This window comes from Pelophylax lessonae, assembly GCF_965119305.1.
Source record: "Pelophylax lessonae genome assembly, chromosome: 4".
Taxonomy (NCBI): Eukaryota; Metazoa; Chordata; class Amphibia; order Anura; family Ranidae; genus Pelophylax; species Pelophylax lessonae.
In genome coordinates this window covers 550,832,704-550,854,418 of record NC_138771.1, presented here as the reverse complement: position 1 = coordinate 550,854,418, position 21,715 = coordinate 550,832,704, and the positions used below count along the sequence as shown (strand labels likewise).

Here is a 21,715-nt window from a genome sequence, read left to right as displayed (position 1 = left end):
ACCAAGCATCCCTGCACCGAACAGGGATGGGTCGTTCACTGTGCCAGGAGCGATACCTGGCTGAACGCTCGATGGCAGGCCGGGAAGCCACTGACCCACAACCTGCGACCAGGGGGATCAGCCCGAGACCCAGCCCGCACGAATCCTCTTCATCAGAAGAACTAACTAACCCTGAAAAAATAACAGCTAAGTAAAGCAAGAGAAAAAACTCAAAGAAAATCAAAAGAGAAAAGAAAAGCTGAGACAAAAAATGCCCCAGCATAGAGACATCCAGCTACTCCTGACAAGCTAGACATTGAAACTGAAGTATGGATACAGGAAGTAGGAGGGTATTGACTGAGGGGACCACCCCCTGGGGGTGGGATATGTTAAAAGCCTTTATATTAACATATTCGGTTGCCTAGCTACTCCTTCGGAGCAAAGTCTAATACCCCATTGTGACGAATATGAAGATGGCGGCGACTGTCGGAGGACGTAAGAGAAACAGGTTTTGCCATTGTGGGAGAAAACTCAAACAGGCGCAATGACAACAAACTCCATGCAGATACTTTCCCTGTTGGAAATTGTATCCTGGACAAAAGCACCGTCCAGCCATCTTTCTTAATTAGCTAAACAAAATCGATCTGTTGTTTCAAGTATCAACTTTTCAAATAAAACAAGCAACTGGACTTGCAACAATAGACACTATAACGTTACTATGGCTTCACTCCAATTTGAATAAACCAACCCAAGAACCGAACTGTACATAGATTCATGTTGGAACAGAACATTGCACAAAAGGGGAGAGGCATCATTTAACACTTGTCAACAATTTCTGAACGTTGCTTCAAGTACTGTGCATACCGCAGTGTACCGAGCACATGAGCTGTGCGGCACACAGTAGGGTAGTATGGTTCTTGGCAGTGCTTATCAGAGTATTCCCTATCATCTGTACACACACAATGAAAGAACAGCCTTGACGTCTGTGTATGTTGGCTGATAGATGTTCAGAGGTCGATCAGTCAACTGGCTGATGAAAAGTAATGCTCTCATTGGACTATGTGGATATAGGCTCCATGTTTGCACACAGATCCTTTGTATCATACCTCTGTATCCATTGTCCCATGTTTGGAAGAGATTGGCTGCCCCCCCCCCCCCCAAGTCTTTTCCAAGTTTATTATTGAATATTATGGATTTGAAGGATTTGGTGGATTTTGTGGGGCCTCTCCCCCACCTCCACCAAACTGGACGGCCAAAATGATGATGATGATAATTACAATCACAAAAACGATGGCTCCACAAATAATGTACCAGCGCCATTTCTCCCATCGCGTCTTACGCTCCACTGTCTGGGCTGTCTTCTGGAAGTTGCTGGCCTGCACAGGGAAGAAATGGAGTTAATGTTTGTATCATCAGCATGTTCATTAGATCAAGTTACTTATGCAGAAGTGACCAAGGATCACAGCCAGCTCGGCCAGGAGAAGTATACAGGATACTGCAGCACATAGGGACAAGTATACAGCCTACAGTATATGGCTGCCCATAGATTGTTTTTTTTTTGGTTTTGTTCAGCCAGCGGGGCCCATCCATCGAGGAAGATGGAGGATTCTCCCCACTGTGCCATTGTTTTCTGACAACAGGACATCTTCTCTGTCAAAATCACTGATTGACAAAGATTTTCCAACACTCCCATTCAACAATAGCCAGGTCGACTTTGGTCGAGCGGGAATGGCCATAGAAGGAATTCAGATGTAGATGCTAAACCATCCAAATTTTGATCCATATATGGTCAGCTTAAAGCTGGGTTCATATTTAATATGGATGTGGCTCACAGCAGGGGTCCGGTGTGTCCCTGTTCTATTTTTCAAGGACGAATCAGGCCCGCATTTTTGCCTGAATTCGGACCTGAAACAGAGCCAAAGATGCACAGGACCCCCGTGCAATCCGCTCTGCAGCCAGCCTGGAGATGTGTGAACCAGCTCTATTGAGAGTCGGTCACAGTCTCTTATCATGCGAATTGGATGCGGGGAAACCAACATCCAATTCGCACTAGTGTGAACCCAGTCTCAAAGATAAGTTCACCTTTTGTAACATTCAGGGTGTAACATGTCCAGCAGCCCCCACACCCCTCCAATGTAAATAAACCTGGCCATGAGTCCTTCATTCACAGAATTGTGTGAATGTGAAGATTACATGTACAGATAGTCTTTGCAGCTGTCAGCTTGTAGTTCTCAATGAAGGGAACTCACTCAGGTGTGGGGACATATGCATACCTTCGTGGAGGTTTGGTAGGGGGAGATCACGGATGAGTGACGCTAAGGGCCTCATTCTCAGGCACTATCACTGCTGCCTGAGGAAGAGGTCCTAAGTGGCCTTCAAATGTTGCTTTCTGTTAGTATAATTGCATTGGACTAAGTGCCGGTTCACACTATTACGACTTGTCAGGCGACTTGGTCAGCCTGGCAAGTCGCGCACAGTCGCGGCCCATTGAGTAGTACAGGACCGGTTCTAATTGGAGCGACACAAGTCGCTCCGACTTAGAAAAAGGGTCCTGTACTACTTCAGGGCGACCTGGAGCAACTTGCATAGACATTAATTTTATGAAGTCCGTGCAAGTCATGCCGAAGTCGCGTTGCACGCGACTTCACAGGTTGCCCCCTAAGTCGGAGCGACGTAGTGTGAACCGAGCCTTATGGTTTGGTGGCTCCATCTGCCATTTCAGCTCAGTACAGCACCCTCCTATGATGGGGTATCAATAATGTATGCCCTGGACTCTTTGTATTGATGGAACAGCATGGGAGCTGTGTGCAGGCAGCCTATGCTAGTCAATTAAGATGCAACTGAAGGTCCGCACATTTGAGTATGACAGGTGTGCAGGTGCACAGCCCCAACCGCAGAGAGTGTGCAATCAGGGCTGTGCACCCATTCCTGCGTAAAAAGTCTAAATGTTTATAGCTAGCTTAACAATGAACTTCCCCTTTTTGGTCCCTTTTGATGTGTTAAATATAGAATTGAAAGAGTTTAGTTATATTTTTTCAATATGTGCAAAAAAAAATACCCACTGAGCCTGCAGCGCTAACTGGTGATCTTCTTTTTTTATTTTACGCATTCTTTATTTTAATATGCATCTTGTATAACTCTAGAAATAACAGCCGGCTGTCCACAGTAAACATGCCGGCGCTGGAGACCCAAAGACCGTTGAAAAACCGTTTCGGGTGAGGACAGCGGTGGACCCCTGGACAGGTGAGTGTCCTTTTTTACTATGTATGTATGAATGTGAGTTAGGGACCTTAGATTGTACGCTCCTTGAGGGCAGGGACTGATGTGAATGTGTAATGAATATGTAAAGCGCTGCATAAATTGACAGCGCTATATAAGTACGTGAAATAATAATAATAATAATAATAATAATAATAAAAGACAGTTGCTGCAGTATTGTATTATTATTTTTTTTAAACAGGGTGAAGTATCACTTTGACTAGAGGAAACTAGTTCAGCTTTCCATCATCCTCATGTCTTGTCAACCATTGTAAGGTAGGTATCAATCATTGTAAGGTAGGTAAGGTAGGTATCAACCATCATAGGGTAGGTATCAATTATCATAAGATATGGTGGATTAAACATTCTAAGGCAGGTATCAGAATAATACTTTGCGAGGATGTCAGATGGGTTGTATAGAACTGGTAGAACTGGTTGTGAGCTGTAATTGCAATACGTTTCTCCAGTGCGTACATTTTGGAGGAATTTGATCTGTGCTTGTCCTAAGCATGGGTTTGGCCTGGTAGTTATGCAGTATGTATTAATTGCCTTATATCACAATTCCATATTATGGTAATGGGGCTGGTCACATGAACGTACCATATTTTTCAGTTCCTCAGAGCGAACCTCCAGGTTGGCCAGTTTGCCTTCCCTCTCGAAAACTTTTTCCACATTATTTTTCATTAACACGGTCACTTCCTCTGCCTCCTGCATGCACTTTTCTATTTTCTGGTCTGCCTGAAAATCAGAGAGAAAGATCTAATGTGAACCACCCAGATCTGAATCATTAGGCAGCGATAACAGCAAAGGCATACAGTATATGGATACAGTGCAACTTAGTTAGAATACGAAAGGTGAATTCTGTTTGGCTGATTCCCTTTAAAAAAATCAGTTGACCCCATTCACACATGAACGTTTTTGTTTCTCGAGTCCTAAACCGTGTTAATGCTCATGTTAAAGAATCCCATTATTCTCAATCTGTTCACATCTTAGCACTGTCGCTGGTCGCCTATGCTGTGAAGCTCGGAATAGTACATGGGCTTTTTTTTGGGGCAGAATGGTGTGTTTTTGGCCCCACATAAATAATGGAAGAGTGTGAAAAACGCATGTTTATGCAGGTTTTTTTGGGCACTCCTGTATGAAATTCTATGTAGCCAAAAACGTGTGATTCTGAAAAAAAGAAAAGCCTCTAAAGGCCTAGGCAACCCTGTACAATGATGAAGATTGGGATAGGAGAGGTGTAACAAGCTGAACAAAGCCTGCAGAGAAATAGTCAATGGAGAGAGGCAACGGCAGGACATGATAAGTGTCAGACTGTAAACCAGTGTCAGACTGTTTTGTAAACCATCACCATTAAAGTGTCAGGAAACCCAAAATGTATTTTTTTATTAGAGGCTCCCAAATAAAATTGCCAGTTTCAGTGTACTGTGAAACCATTTCCATAAACAGTAAATACCTGGTGATCCTGCCAGGAGCTTGCACCTCCTCCTTCCCAGTGGCAACGCTTTGCAGGCTGATCTTCCCTCTGCAGTGTTGCCACACATCTGCACATGCTCCACTCTTGTGTCCTAAACAGCCAATTCCCTTCCCCTCACCTTCAACATACCCCCCTGACAAAATCCCACTTTCCCATAATGAAATCCAGCAAGTAAAGTGATACTCCTGATAGAATATGCTGTAGATTGGCAGAGCTGTGCACTCATGCAGACATCTCATTATTGTGATTGTAAAGTTTAGAATGTTTTTTTTTTTTTTAATTAAAATAAATTACAAACATGTTAAACTGTGTAATGGTTTTGCACAGAGCAACCCCAAACCTTCTCTTCTGGGGTCCCCTGCGGGCACTCCATTCGCCTCTTCTTCTCTGTGTGCCCCTCCCCCCACTTTCTATGGGGTCACACCTGCAGGCTCGCTCCAGAATCTCTTGTAGTATCTCCACAGTCTCTGACCATCTCCTTTAGAATGTCCCCAGTCTCTTACTATTTCCTGTGATATACCTGCAGTCTCTGACCATCTCCTGTAGCATGCCCCCAGTCTGGCCATATCCTGTAGTATGTCCGCAGTCTCTGACCATCTCCTCTAGTACACCCAAAGTCTCTGACCATCTCTTGTAGTACACCCAAAGTCTCTAATCATTTCCTGTACCATGTCCCCAGTCTCCGGCCATATCCTGTCATAAGTATGCAGTCTCTGACCATCTCTTGTAGTATCCCCACAGTCTCTGATAATCTCCGATAGTATCTCCACAGCATCTGATCATCTCCTGTAGTATCTTCACAGCGTCTGGCCATCTCCTGTAGTATCTCCACAGTCTCTGACCATCTCCTGTAGTATCTCCACAGTCTCTGACCATCTCCTGTAGTATCTCCACAGTGTCTGACCATCTCCTGTAGTATCTCCACAGTGTCTGACCATCTCCTGTAGTATCTCCACAGTGTCTGACCATCTCCTGTAGTATCTCCTCAGTGTCTGGCCATCTCCTGTAAAATCTCCACAGTGTCTGACCATCTCCTGTAGTATCTCCACAGTCTCTGACCATCTCCTTTAGAATGTCCCCAGTCTCTTACTGTTTCTTGTAATATACCTGCAGTCTCTGACCATCTCCTGTAGCATGCCCCCAGTCTGGCCATATCCTGTAGTATGTCCGCAGTCTCTGACCATCTCCTCTAGAACACCCAAAGTCTCTGACCATCTCTTGTAGTACATCCCCAGTCTCTAATCATTTCCTGTACCATGTCCCCAGTCTCTGGCCATATCCTGTCATAAGTATGCAGTCTCTGACCATCTCTTGTAGTATCCCCACAGTCTCTAAAAATCTCCGATAGTATCTCCACAGCATCTGATCATCTCCTGTAGTATCTTCACAGCATCTTACCATCTCCTGTAGTATCTCCACAGCGTCTGACCATCTCCTGTAGTATCTCCACAGCGTCTGACCATCTCCTGTAGTATCTCCACAGTCTCTGACCATCTCCTTTAGAATGTCCCCAGTCTCTTACTGTTTCTTGTAATATACCTGCAGTCTCTGGCCATCTCCTGTAGCATGCCCCCAGTCTGGCCATATCCTGTAGTATGTCCGCAGTCTCTGACCATCTCCTCTAGTACACCCAAAGTCTCTGACCATCTCTTGTAGTACATCCCCAGTCTCTAATCATTTCCTGTACCATGTCCCCAGTCTCTGGCCATATCCTGTCGTAAGTATGCAGTCTCTGACCATCTCTTGCAGTATCCCCACAGTTTCTGATAATCTCCGATAGTATCTCCACAGCATCTGATCATCTCCTGTAGTATCATCACAGCGTCTGACCATCTCCTGTAGTATCTTCACAGTGTCTGACCATCTCCTGTAATATCTCCACATTCTCTGACCATATTCTGCAGGATGTTTGCAGTCTCTGACCATCTCCTATAACACACCTCCAGTCTCTGACCATCTCCTGTAGCCCATCCACAATCTGACTGTCTCCTGTAGTATAGCTGTATCTTCCAGGCATTGCTCCGCTACATTGCAGAGATGCACATGGCAGGCCTGATTTATACCTGATCCCTGAACCTAGGTAGCCAATCGTACACCAACGTTCAGTGTGAACAGTGCAGTTCTAATTTGTCATGCGCACTGTGAATATAATTGCAGGGATCTGTGAAAGTCCCATAGTTTATACGTAGGTGCACTTATTATATATATACAGTGGGTACGGAAAGTATTCAGACCCGCTTAAATTTTTTCACTCTTTGTTATATTGCAGCCATTTGCTAAAATCATTTAAGTTCATTCTTCTTCCTCATGAATGTACACATAGCACCCCATACTGACAGAAAAACACAGAATTGTTGACATTGTTGCAGATTTATTAAAAAAGAAAAACTGAAATATCACATGGTCCTAAGTATTCAGACCCTTTGCTCAGTATTTAGTAGAAGCCCCCTTTTGATCTAATACAGCCAGGAGTCTTTTTGGGAAAGATGCAACAAGTCTTTCACACCTGGATTTGGGGATCTTCTGCCATTCCTCCTTGCAGATCCTCTCCAGTTCTGTCAGGTTGGATGGTAAACGTTGGTGGACAGCCATTTTTAGGTCTCTCCAGAGATGCTCAATTGGGTTTAAGTCAGGGCTCTGGCTGGGCCATTCAAGAACAGTCACAGAGTTGTTGTGAAGCCACTCCTTCGTTATTTTAGCTGTGTGCTTAGGATCATTGTCTTGTTGGAAGGTAAACCTTCGGCCCAGTCTGAGGTCCAGAGCACTCTGGAGAAGGTTTTTGTCCAGGATATCCCTGTACTTGGCCGCATTCATCTTTCCCTCGATTGCAACCAGTCGTCCTGTCCCTGCAGCTGAAAAACACCCCCACAGCATGAAGCTGCCACCACCATGCTTCACTGTTGGGACTGTATTGGACAGGTGATGAGCAGTGCCTGGTTTTCTCCACACATAGCGCTTAGAATTAAGGCCAAAAAGTTCTATTTTGGTCTCATCAGACCAGAGAATCTTATTTCTCATCATCTTGGAGTCCTTCAGGTGTTTTTTAGCAAACTCCATGCAGGCTTTCATGTGTCTTACACTGAGGAGAGGCTTCCGTCGGGCCACTCTGACATAAAGCCCCGACTGGTGGAGGGCTGCAGTGATGGTTGACTTTCTACAACTTTCTCCCATCTCCTGACTGCATCTCTGTGTAATGTTCTGGTACCTTTGGTACCCTAATTCCACTTTTCCTAAATGTATGCGCCCCACCATTCTCTTTTGGTAAGGTGCGCATACACCTTTAAGACCGATGCTGTCATCACTGAGCGCCGCTGGAGCGGCTATTTCAACCTCCGGCGGTCTCACTCACATGTTCGTTCAACGCCGCATAATCTGCCTTGAAGCTCTCATGCTTGCAAGCATACCTCGCTATCGGAACCACGCTGCTGATCCCTGTATCCCGTTACCGGATCATCCGCTCTTGCCGAACCTCTCCTCTACTACATTGCTACTAGTGATAAGTACCCCACAGGGGAAACCTCTATAACCTTCATACTAAAGCTTACACTATCTAGCTCTGCATACTAAGGACTATTACTACATCTGCACTAACTAAGATTGCTAGCTCTTGAGCCTAATACCATCTGCTCTTGCACTGGGTTGGTCTATCCTGTATGTTCACCTGCTACTCTATCATCTGCTACCATACATGATTGCTAAACCTATCTGCATCCCATCTGCTACTATCTTACTTTCAAGAACATTCCTTTCAAGTGTCTGTCATCTACCATCTCTACCCAACCTGTCTCTTCAGCCTATCATCACTATATTACTATACATATAAGTCACTCTAGGAACATCTTATTGAGTGTGTGTATTTACTTGCTGAATTGAGACTATCCACACATGATGAGTCTTGGGAGTTGTGATTGGTGTCTCAGCGTTTCTCTACATGACTACTGAAGTGGAATATTTCTGCAGCTGTAAATCCACATTGTACATAAAACGCAGGAGCGTTACACTCTGGAGCTCAGCCAGAGTGATCTTTGGGTTCTTCTTTACCTCTCTCACCAAGGCTCTTCTCCCCCGAGAGCTCAGTTTGGCCGGACGGCCAGCTCTAGGAAGGGTTCTGGTCGTCCCAAACGTCTTCCATTTGAGGATTATGGAGGCCACTGTGCTCTTAGGAACCTTAAGTGCAGCAGAAATCTTTTTGTAACCTTGGCCAGATCTGTGCCTTGCCACAATTCTGTCTCTGAGCTCTTCAGGCAGTTCCTTTGACCTCATGATTCTCATTTGCTCTGACATGCATTGTGATCTGTAAGGTCTTATATAGACAGGTGTGTGGCTTTCCTAATCAAGTCCAATCAGTATAATCAAACACAGCTGGACTCAAATGAAGGTGTAGAACCATCTCAAGGATGATCAGAAGAAATGGAAAGCACCTGAGTTAAATATATGAGTGTCACAGCAAAGGGTCTGAATACTTAGGACCATGTGATATTTCAGTTTTTCTTTTTTAATAAATCTGCAACAATGTCAACAATTCTGTGTTTTTCTGTCAGTATGGGGTGCTATGTGTACATTCATGAGGAAGAAGAATGAACCTAAATGATTTTAGCAAATGGCTGCAATATAACAAAGAGTGAAAAATTTAAGGGGGTCTGAATACTTTCCGTACCCACTGTATATATATATATATATATATATATATATATATATATATATATATATATATATATATATATATATTTTTTTTTTTTTTTTTAAAGGTAGACTGTACTTTTATTGCTTCATTTTTAATAAAGTTCACTATGGCATACATGTGTCAACATTTTTACCTAAGAGTGAAACAAGACTCTAAAGCAACCAGCTCTCTGTGCAATGAAATAAATATGAAACTAGTCAAAAAAACATGCACACCCTGAAACAATCGTAGAAACCCGTAGCTGTAGTAAAGTCAGCTTTGTGATTTTTATTTACAGGTAAGCTTACCTGTAGGTACAATGAGTATCTTGTGCACCGTTTAGGAGATATTCACCCTGGATGCAGCCATTGACGTCACCAGCGCATGCGCTCTGATGATGCGGCATAATGTGCCGGACCTTCGGCATGTCACCCTGGAGCCGAGGGCTCCCAGGTGCATGCCCAGGAGTGACGTCATCGTGACTCCTGCCACTCATATAGCCGGAGCCTGCAAACCCAGAAAAAAGCCTTTTTGTGGTGACATTTCACCGCTGGAGGGCTTCGTTCTAAGGTAAGTATATCGTAATGTGCTAGTATTTTTTCAAACTGCCACGGTTAACTAAGGCAAATATGACAATCGGGTGTATTTCAATAAAAAGCTAGTATGCCAAGTTTATTACAAAATATCCACAGAGTATACAAATATTTTATAAACACAAAATACTGTATCAACGTTATTACATAAACACGGCTAAAAACATTAAAACCCCATGTGTCCAAAAAATATACATAATTGTAGTATGCCTGTCATAGTTTACATTTTGTAGAGCCATCAGGACATAACCCAACACGTTTCGTAAAACCTCCTTCTTCATGGGATAAAGCAAGGGAATGCCATGTATAGTAGATCAACAACAACATATAAATAAAAGTTGAAATATACAGTAGATGGTTGCAAGAATAGAGTTGCCAACGCACTGCTCATCCAGCACGGACTCAGATGAGTGTACATCCCAGGGGCCAAAGCAAATCCACTGAGGTTACCATGTCTAAGACAGAGCAGCCACCCACTCCCATCCTGATTTCAGCCATGGGACATTAATATGGGGGTGGGTGGCTGCTCTGTGTTACACATGGTAACCCCAGAGGATGTGCATTGGTCCCTGAGATGTATCCTCATCCAAGTCCCGGGTGGACGAGCAGTGTGTTGACAGCCCTATTCTTGCAACCATCTGGTTTCAACTATTATTTTTATGTTGTTGTTGATCTACTATACACGGCATACCCTTGCTTTATCCCATGAAGAAGGAGGTTTTCCGAAACGTGTTTTGTCCTAAAGTCTCTACAAAAATGTAATCCATGACAGGGATACTACAATTTTTATTATTTTTAAAAAATTTTAGCCGTGTTTACGTAATAACCTTGATACAGTATTTTGTGTAGGTAAGCTATTTTTATGCTTTGTGGGTCTTTTGTAATAAACTTGGCATACTAGCCTTTTATTAAAATACACAAAATTGTCATATCTGCCTAACGTCCCATAAAGATGGTTTTGTATGATTGTTTACGTTAAGTTAGGGATGATGGAAGGAAGTACCACCCACACATTTCTTCTAAAACGTGCACACCCTGTTATCAGAGGGCGTACAGATGTTCACCACTTCAAGCAGCAGTGTGTGACGTTGTGTACCACAGCAGACATGGCTACACAAAAGCACTTTCATATCCTCTGAAAAGTACTCTGCGGCATTTTACTTATTTTTTTTTTAAGTCCCCTTCAATAATAACAGTATACTTTATGCAGTTTTGTTCTTACTTAACTCCTTCCCAAATATTCGGCCTCGGCTTCAAGGGATTGTACCGGGGTGATGCCTGCAGCTGTACCAGGTGATGCCTGCTGCAGCTGCAGGCATCACCCCGGTACCCTTTTTTTAGAGCCGATGGTCGGCTTTCTTGTAATAACAACCGATGGGGGCGAAGCCAGCGCCCGTTTGTTAGTACAAGCAGCAGGAGGGGACATCCCCTTCCAACGCCTTCTGCAGCTCGTCCGGGTCCCCCATCCCACTGGAAGACCCGAGTGACCAACCTGCACATCCACCGGCTGGCCGAAGACCCGAACAAAGCCGGATTCGCCTCTGATTGGGTCTCCGATGTAGAAACCCAGAAGCGATGTCATAACATCACTTCAATGTACTAGACTCGCAGGGGTCTTCAAACTATCGCCCTCCAGCTGTTCCGGAACTACAATTCCCATAATGCCTAGTCATGTCTGTGAATGTCAGAGTTTTACAATGCCTCATGGGACATGTAGTTCCCCAACAGCTGGAGGGCCGTATTTTGAGGATCCCTGTACTAGAGCCTTAAAGGTGCCAGTAAATGACAGTATTCAAAACAGCTTCTAAGTGCAGAGGAGGGATTTGGGGTCTTTTAGACCCCAGATTCCTCCATAAAGATTACCTGTCACTGCCTATTACTGTCGCAGGGGATGTTTACATTCCTTGTGACAGCAATAAAAGTGATCAAAAAAATTTTTTTTTAAAAGAGAAAAAAAAAAAAATTAAAGTGCCCCGTCCCTTTATGCTCACGCGCAGAAGCAAACGCATATATAAGTCGCGCCCACATATGTAAACGGTGTTCAAACCACACATGTTGGGTATTGCCATGATCGTTAGAGCAAGAGCAATAATTCTAGCACAAAACCTGCTCTGTAACTCTAAACAGGTATCCGTTAAATTCATTTAAAGAATCGCCTATGGAGATTTTTAAGTACCGTAGTTTGTCGCCATTCCACAAGTACAATTTTATAGCACGAAATGTTAAGTATCTATTTACTCGGCATAATATCATCTTTCACATTATACTAAAAAACTGAACTGGGGAAACTGGTTTTGTTTTGTTTTTTAACTCATAAAAGTGTATTTCTTCCAAAGAAATTGCATTTGTAAGACCGCTGCGCAAATACCGTGTGACATAAAATATTGCAACGATCGCCAATTTATTCTCTAGGGTCTCTCCTAAAAAATATTATGTTTTGGGGTTCTAAGTAATTTTCTAGCAAAAAATACTTGCAGAAATAGGCTTAGGCATGAAGAGGTAACACACAAATCATTTGAAATAATCACAATATTATTTGGCCCGTCATCACTCAGCCAGTGTACATGAACTATTGGGGTAAGGGCTCATTCACACAGGCCCCTACACCAAGGGTGGGCAGTTCATTGTCCCAAGAGGCCACATGAGAAACTGGGACTGTTGTAGAGGGGGGGGGGGGGGGGGGGTTAAAACAGGCTCCTGAGCCACCCCTAGCCGTCCACCCAAACTGTAAAATGACAGCCAAAGAGGACTGTTCACATGCCGCAGCTACAGAAGTGAGGAGTGCAATATAACAGCTCCTCACTGCCTGTCCAATGCCCTCTTAAATCGCTGTGACTGGAAGGAAAGGGCCTGAGATCAGTACATCAGGGATTTCTGCAGATCCTGACATCGAGTGAGGCTGGGTTCACACTGGTGCGATGCGGGAAATCCTGCGAATCCTAAGTGGGTTTCCGAATCGCAAACCTGAACGCAGATGGTTCACACTGACATCTGCAAACCGCAGCGGGTGTCAATTTAAAGTTAATGGCACCCCCAGATCAATTTACAGATCGCAGTGCAAACTGTCAAATGCAGTTCCCATGCGATCCGATTCCAGTTCGGACCCAAAAAAGGGTCCTGTACCATTTTGGTTCAAATGTGATGCGAATTCATCCATACAAACTGTGTGCCTGAATTTGCATCGCACAGATATCGCATGTGATCTGCACAACACCCAGTGTAAACCCAGCCTGAAGAACAGGTGCACAGCTCCGGGGTTTTGCAGTATGCCAGCGCTAACATGGGAAGAACGTGGCTGGGTAGCAAAGTTGCAGGAGAGCATCGGGACATTTCCTAGGCCAGTGATGGTGAACCTTGGCACCCCAGATGTTGGAACTACATTTCCCATGATGCTCAGCGACACTGCACAGTGTATGAGCAGCATGGGAAATGTAGTTCCAAAACATCTGGGGTGCCAAGGTTCACCATCATTGTCCTAAGCAATGCTCCCCCACCAGAACTGAGCCTCCCGGCTGTACCAATCAGCTCCTCACTGCCCTCAGGCTCTCTCCTTCCAGTTCTTGCAGCTCTCCACATGGAGAGCTCAGATGGGGACATCAAGGGCCAGATGTGGCCGTATGGCCGCAATTTACCCAGGTCTGCCCTACACCAAAATAGTGTAAGCTGCTATGTCTTGTATAGGGTCAGTGCAATGTGTTCTTACAATGCTTATAGTTTTTTTTTTTTTAACTTTATTAACCAGTTCCCTCCCACCCACAGTACATTTAGGCCTCGTGCACACTGGTTTCTTGTAAGCGCTGTTTATCCTGACAGGAGATAATCAGCGTTAGAAACTCACCTAAGCAGCATTATTTCAAACCAATTTTGGTGAGTTTAGCAGAGTTTAGGCGTTTATTCATTTCATGAATTTTAATTTATTCTGGCCACTGAAATAAATAAACACTGAAGTGCTAAATGCTCCTAGCGTTTAGGTGCATTTATGCGCGTTTAACAGCGTTTTGTTTGTGGTCAAAATTGCCTCTCCTGAACGCAAAGTTAGGGTGTTCAGAAAACATCCTCTAAACCAGTGGTTCTTAACCTGGGTTCGATCAAACCCCAGGGGTTCGGTGAGTCAGTCTCGCGGGTTCGGCAGGGGGGCAACGGGGCAATTGCTCCCCCCGAGAAAATATTACTGATTGTGAGGCCGAGCGCACCCCGGGAAATCAGAGCTGCAGTCGGGACAACTCACAGCCATTACACATAGACACTTGACGCTCCGCCCCCTGTACGTCCCCCAGCAGGTTTCCAGCCTATCTCCTGCAGGCTGCTTGCTGCTTGAGTGGGAGAGATGGAAATGTACCTGACCACGGAGATCGCGCCCGCCTGGAAGAGGGAAATGTGAGCAGCTGAGCAGAGGGAGCCTATTGAATGTTCCTGGAGGTAGGCTCAGCTAGCTGTACATGGTGGATTAGTTTACAAACACCTCTATGCTAAGTCTGCTGAGTTACTGCAGCTTAGCATAGAGGTGCTGTTAGCTGACAAATGGAAATGCATGTCCTTTTCATTTAGCTCAATAAAGCAATGTGAATGCCCCCTGGTGTGTGCCCTCCTGATACCCCATGGTATGCCCCCCCAACACCTCCCCCCAGTGTGTACCTCCTGACACCCCATGGTATGCCCTCCCAATCCCCCCCCCCAGTGTGTGCCCTCCTGACACCCCATGGTATGCCCTCCCAACCCCCCCAGTGTGTGCCCTCCTGATATCCCATGGTATGCCCTCCCAACACCTCCCCCCAGTGTGTGCCCTCCTGACACCCCATGGTATGCCCTCCCAATCCCCCCCCAGTGTGTGCCCTCCAGTGTGTGCCCTCCAGATACCCCATGGTATGCCCTCCCAACCCCCCCAGTGTGTGCCCTCCTGATATGCCATGGTATGCCCTCCCAACACCTCCCCCCAGTGTGTTCCCTCCTGACACCCCATGGTATGTCCTCCCAACCCCCCCAGTGTATGCCCTCCTGATACCCCATGGTATGCCCTCCCAACCCCCCCCCCCCCAGTGTGTGCCCTCCTGATACCCCATGGTATGCCCTCCCAACACCTTCCCCCCAGTGTGTGCCCTCCTGACACCCCATGGTATGCCCTAAAAAAAACCCCACCCCAGTGTGTGCCCTCATGACACCCCATGTATAAATGGTTTTGTTCTTTGTTCTTAATGGTTTTGTTCATTTTGTGCACCTATGTATAAATAAATACCTAAATATATACCTATGTTTTGAATTTGAAAAAAATCATATTTTATTTTTCCAATTAAGAAGGGTTTGGTGAATGCGCATATGAAACTGGTGGGGTTCAGTACCTCCAACAAGGTTAAGAACCACTGGTCTAAACTCTGCTGCTACTAAACTTCTAAAATGTTCATGTGTGCATGGACACATAGTAAAACATAGAGGGGCGTTCAAGGGCAAAAAAAAACGCCTAAACTCGCAAAAATGTGCGCACCCCCTACTAACCCGCGCTGTCACTGGCTACAGCAGGATTCTCTCCGGCAGGTTTCCGGCCAATGATTTATGGCTGACACCTGCTGATCGGCTGTAGCCAATCACAGCACAGAGTCGTGTGTTTACAAACACACAGGACTGTGTATGAAGATCAGCAATCTAGCTGTATTCTTTTCCCTGCTATAAAACAAACAGATCTGTCAGTAAAAGCAGCACACATTACGCTTGTTAGGCACACAGTTAACACCTTGAATGCCCCTTGATGTTAACCCCTTCCCAGTCAGTGTCATTAATACAGTGTACAGTATTATATCTCATCACTGTATTAGTGTTACTGTTGATGTCAGTTAGTTAATGTACCTCCCAGTAAGGTTCTGTTAGCACCAGATTGCCCACCACACTATCACAGTCCCACTTTAAGTCACTGATCACTGCCATGACAGTTAGGCATCATAGCTGCCTAAATTCCTGTATATGTACCATTGCACAATGTTTTGGTAAATCTAAAGGAGGACTGTAATGTGTATGGTGAGCCGAGTGGGGGGATTTTATTAAGACTGAAACAGATATAATCTGACGCAGAGTAGCATGGTAACCAATCAGCATCTGTCTTTCATTTTCAAAGCTTAATTGAAGAACCTGAAGATAGAAGCTGATTGGTTGCCATGCACAGTTGCTCCAGATTTTGTCTGCTCCAGTTTTAAGCCTGGTACACACAGCTCAGCAGAGTGAAATAAAACTGACAGGTCGCTGTACTAACACAAGCAATGTTAGTACAGCGATCTCCTCCACTGTGTTATTGTGTTCTGATAGGGGGAACGCCATTGGCTGCAAGTTCTGATCAGATGCTGATCAGCTGCTGGTTTTCAAGCACGCTCATTCGACAGAAGCTGGTCATGAGATTGGTTTGTGTCAGACAGACAGCTGTACACAGCGAAAGTCGGCCAGTTTCTACTGTAACGGCTGATTTTGGCCAATATTCGGGCCCTTGTGTACGAGGCGTCAGTAAAGTCCCCCCACAGTTTCAGAATAAGAGAAGACAGTGAGGATAGTACTAAGGAGACTGAGCCCCTCTGTTGTACTGCACAGGGAGCAATCTGAGCACAAGAAATGATCCAAATCCCACTGGGGAGAGTGATCTCTGGTGACAGATCTATAACAAGCGGCTCTTCCAGGCTCTCTTGTTGACCTTTCCTACTCCGACACTGCATAAAAAGTGAAAGCAGAGGGAGAGAACTGGGATCTGCAGCCTGGGGAGGGGAGAGGCACATATTACAGTCACTTACCATGATCTAGGACTTCTGTGTTCCAGCACAGATCCTGGTGTAGGGTCAGATCAGAGTGGTAGTAGAGAAGTTACATTGAGTGTCAGTCCAGTCCTGTGTGAGTCCTCCTCCCTCTCTGATCACTCTGCTGTCATCCACTCTGAAGTCCCTGCAAGTCCCAGAAAGGAGGAGCCAAGAGCAGTGTTTTTACTAAGGGATGTGATGGATTTTATTCCCTGCTTTTATAGGGCGGTCATTAAATGGCTAATATACACTTATCAGGATTTTGTTTTTAACCACGTAACAAAATACATTTTGGCCTGAATTTATGAACAAATTTTGTTTTTTGTTGTTTTGGATATTTTTTTCTTATGACAGAAAGTGGAAAATATATATATATTTTTTTTTTAAAGTTTTGTTCTTTTTCTATTTAAAAAAACAGTGGCGATCAAACACCACCAAAATAAAGCTTTATTGTGTGAAAAATAAATTATATAAATGTTATTTGTATACAGTGTAGCATGACCGGGCACTAGCCAGTTAAAGTAGCGCAGTGCTGAAAAGGAAAAAAATGCTCTGGCCATGAAATCATATTGACAAAAGAAACTACACAAATGAAAATGAAAAAAAAAAATCTGCATACTCTGGTGATTTTGGCCTGATAACATGCACACAAGTTGACACAAAGGGGTTTGAATGGCTATTAAAGGTAACCATCCTCACCTGTGATCTGTTTGCTTGTAATTAGATTGTGTATATAAAAGGTCAATGAGTTTCTGGACTCCTGACAGACCCTTGTATCTTTCATCCAGTGCTGCATTGACGTTTCTGTATTCTGAGTCATGGGGAAAGCAAAGGAAGTGTCAAAGGATCTGCGGAAAAAGGTAGTTGAACTGTATAAAACAGGAAAGGGATATAAAAAGATATCCAAGGAGTTGAGAATGCCAATCAGCAGTGTTCAAACTCTAATCCAGAAGTGGAAAATGAGGGGTTCTGTTGAAACCAAACCACATTTGCAAAGAAAAACCCACAAATATCTTCAGGTAAAATACAGGACTCTCTGAAAACATGTGATGTGGCTGTTTAAAGATGCACAATAAGGAGGCACTTGAAGAAAGATGGGCTGCATGGTCAAGTCGCCAGAAGAAAGCCATTACTAAGCAAATGCCACAAAGTATCCCGCTTACAATACGCCAAACAGCACAGAGACAAGCATCAAACCTTCTGGAACAAAGTCATTTGGAGTGATGAGACCAAAATTGAGCTTTATCGCCACAACCATAAACGATACATTTGGAGAGGAGTCAACAAGGCCTATGATGAAAGGTACACCATTCCTACTGTGAAACACGGAGGTGGATCGCTGATGTTTTGGGGATGTGTGAGCTACAAAGGCACAGGAAATTTGGTCAGAATTTATGGTAAGATGAATGCGGTATGTTATCAAAAAATACTGGAGGAAAACTTGCTTTTATCAGCCCGGAAGCTGCGCATGGGACATACTTAGACATTCCAACATGGCAATGATCCTAAACACAAGGCCAAGTGGACCTGTCATTGGCTACAGCAGAATAAAGTGAAGGTTCTGGAGTGGCCATCTCAGTCTCCTGACTTCAATATCTTTGAGCCACTCTGGGGAGATCTCAAACGTGCAATTCATGCAAGACAGCCCAAGAATTTACAGGAACTGGAGGCTTTTTTCCAGGAAGAATGGGCAGCTTTACCTTTTGAGAAAATAAAGAGCTTCATCCACAAATACCACAAAAGACTTCAAGCTGTCATTGATGTTAAAGGGGGCAATACACAGTATTAAAGCGCAGTTCCGGCCACAGAAAAAAAATTTCAATGAAAATACCCCCGGGACAGTCAGGGCTAGTGCATTCCACAATGGATAGCCTCTGATCTGTCCCGGGTTGCACTTACCTTTTTAGAAGAAATACTTACTTACTTTTAAAATTTCTTCTCCAGCGCTGCCATCTCAGGTGTGGGCAGCTTGAAGCCAGCACGTCCTCTTCTGCGTCCTCTTCGGTCCCACGATGCACTGCGCCGGCCCCGCCGTCACTTCCGGGTCTGCAGCATCATCCCTGCACAGCTTCTGGGCATGCCCAGAAGCTGTTTTGCAAGGTATGACGGCGCCTGCACCGGAACTGACGTCGGGGCCGGTGCAGGCGCATTGATTCCTGGGAGTGATGACGTTCAGCTCCCAGGAATCATTGCAAAGCGGAAGTGACGGCGCAGGCCGCGGCCGAGGAAGGAGGAAGTGGATGGGAAGGTGAGTATACTATCCTCTCTAATAAGGTAAGTAAGCAAAAAAAAAAAAAAAGCCGGGAATATCCAATTCTTGCTCAGGTAAGGATAAGAAAACGGATGCCATAAAATCTACAGACATGATTTTGTGGCCGGAACTCCGCTTTAAGAACTGGGGTATGTAAACTTTTGATCAGGGTCATTTGAGTAGTTTCTGTTGTCATTATGATTTAAAAAGAGTAAACACAGTTGATTGATAATAAATGGCTTCAGCCAAACACTAACCATGAGTGAAAGAAAAGTTTTTTTTTTTTTGTGTTATTCATATTCTCTGAAAAATGGCCAAGAAATCATAAATTCTGCCAGGGTATGTAAACTTATGAGCATAACTGTATGCATTTGAACTTTAGTAAATCAGACCCATGGCACGCTCATCCCCAGAATACTGGACATGGCACTAATCAGGAAAAGCGCATGTGTTTTACTGTTTTACACCTACTATACACATTACAATCTGATTGCACAATCTCCTTTAGATCTACCTACAACTATATAGTACAAGGACCTCCCAGACTGGATAGATTTGGTATGCCCGCTTTCTACAAAGTTTTGGTAAATCTAAAGATGGTTGCCCAAAGGGGGGGGGTTTACTGAAACAGACAGAATCTGGCGCAGCGTAGCATGGAAACCAATCAGCATCTGTCTTTGATTTTCAAAGCTTAACTGAAGAAGCTGACGATAGAAGCTGATTGGTTGCCATGCACAGTTGCTCCAGTTTTAAGCCTGGTACACAGGGCTTAACCCAGGTTTACACTGATGAGGTGCGGGACAACGCATGTAATTCGCACAGGAATGGCAGCACATTCCTGTGCGAATTTCATATGGTGCCTCACGGTGCGATTTGAGCCATGGATTTGTATGATTTAAATCGCGCCGCATTTGCACCAAACTCGTGCAGGACCCTCTTTTTGTCCGCACCAGAATCGGATCGCATGGGTGTTCACATAGAGTGATCCGATTCTGTAAATCACGCTGCGCTTTGCAAACCAGGGTGTCTTTAATCTAACATACACTCTGCAATCAGTTAGCATAAACAGGCTTAGATTTTGACACGGTGCGGAATCCGCCGCAAATTCGCACCACATCTAGTGTGAACCGAGGCTCGGCGGGCTGAATGAAAGAAAATTGACAGATGTACTAACATTGCTTGTGTTAGTACAGCGATCTCTCCTCCATTGTGCTAGTGTTCTGCCCCCCGTCACCAGAATACGCCGGTCAGCGCTCGCAGCCATTGGCTGCAAACGTTGATCAGATGCCGATCAGCTGCTGGTTTTCAAGCACGCTCGTTCAACAGAAGCCGGTCATGAGATTGGTTTGTGTCAGACAGCTGTATAGCGAAAGTTGGCCAGTTTGTACTGTAACGGCTGATTTTGGGCAATATTCGGCCCCTGTGTGCGAGGCGTCAGTAAAGTCCCCCCACAGTTTCAGAATAAAAGACAGTGAGGATAGTACTAAGGAGACTGAACCCCTCTGTTGTACTTCGCCACTGCACAGGGAGCAATCTGAGCACAAGAAATGATCCAAATCCCACTGGGAAGAGTGATCTCTGGTGACAAATCTATAACAAGCGGCTCTTCCAGGCTCTCTTGTTGACCTTTCCTACTCCGGCACTGCATGAAAGTGAAAGCAGAGGGAGAGAAGTGGAATCTGCAGCCTGGGGAGGGGAGAGGCACATATTACAGTCACTTACCATGATCTAGGAGTTCTGTGTTCCAGCACAGATCCTGGTGTAGGGTCAGATCAGAGTGGTAGTAGTAGAGAAGTTACATTGATTGTCAGTCCAGTCCTGTGTGAGTCCTCCTCCCTCTCTGATCACTCTGCTGTCATCCAGCCTGAAGTCCCTGCAAGTCCCAGAGAGGAGGAGCCAAGAGCAGCAGCCTGGAATAGCCTGTGTGTGTATAGTATGGGCTGCCACTCCAGTGAGATGAGCAGGTGTCAGGGTGTCATGACAGGTCACACCCACACTCCTCCACAAACTACACCTCATTTACATACAGATGATGATGTATGGAAGACTCAGGCTTGTCACTGACTGCACGGTGTGGGAGATCAGACACTCACTCACTTAAAGCAGAACTTTACCCGTAACAACATGATAAAAAATAATGTTCTTTAGCAAGGAACATACATTTCACATTAATAATGATGCTACTAAAATGAGTGTGTGCTGTAAATTGCCTCCAGCATTGCTCCTGTTTCATCTGCTGGAGGCGGCCATTTTTCTGAAGCCCTGAACATCATAAAGAGGAACTAAACTCACCGATTTAACAGTTTCAAAAAAAGTTACATTCCTGGAATGCCGGTGTTCTATCAGAATACTTCTACCTATCCGATTCTGCAACCGGAAGGAACATTCGGACAAGAACAACTTACTGCGCATGCGCTATGTGTTCCAACATGGCCGCTATGCGTTCCAATAGGTTTCCTAATGTCACAGAACATGAAGCAGTGACGGATATCTTCTTATACCCACGCAAGTCTTGAATTTTACATTTATTTTAGCAGTAAACTCGCCTTATATACTGAATCACAATATTACATTTTTATTATTATAAGTAAGTACGGGGGAAAGGGGAGCTTTTTGCCCCCCTTTTCCTTATGGGATGGTGGTAGGGAAAAGATTAATGGGGCTTGATTAATTAGGTTTATGATAGGTGTTAAATAGGGCTCTGTCACTCTGAGGTAAAGGTTAGGT

The 21,715-nt window shown here is 44.7% G+C and overlaps 1 protein-coding gene across 1 annotated transcript; it reads right to left on the bottom strand.

Moving 5' to 3' along the window:
• Positions 1-1,164: 1,164 nt before the first annotated feature.
• Positions 1,165-21,050, bottom strand: VAMP5 (vesicle associated membrane protein 5). Its single transcript, XM_082254898.1, has 3 exons — positions 20,711-21,050; positions 3,838-3,975; positions 1,165-1,355 (listed from the first exon to the last, which is right to left on the bottom strand). The coding sequence occupies exons 1-3, from the start codon at positions 20,711-20,713 to the stop codon at positions 1,167-1,169; spliced, it is 330 nt and encodes a 109-aa protein (XP_082111024.1). The 5' UTR covers positions 20,714-21,050; the 3' UTR covers positions 1,165-1,166.
• Between the last annotated feature and the right edge of the window lie 665 nt (positions 21,051-21,715).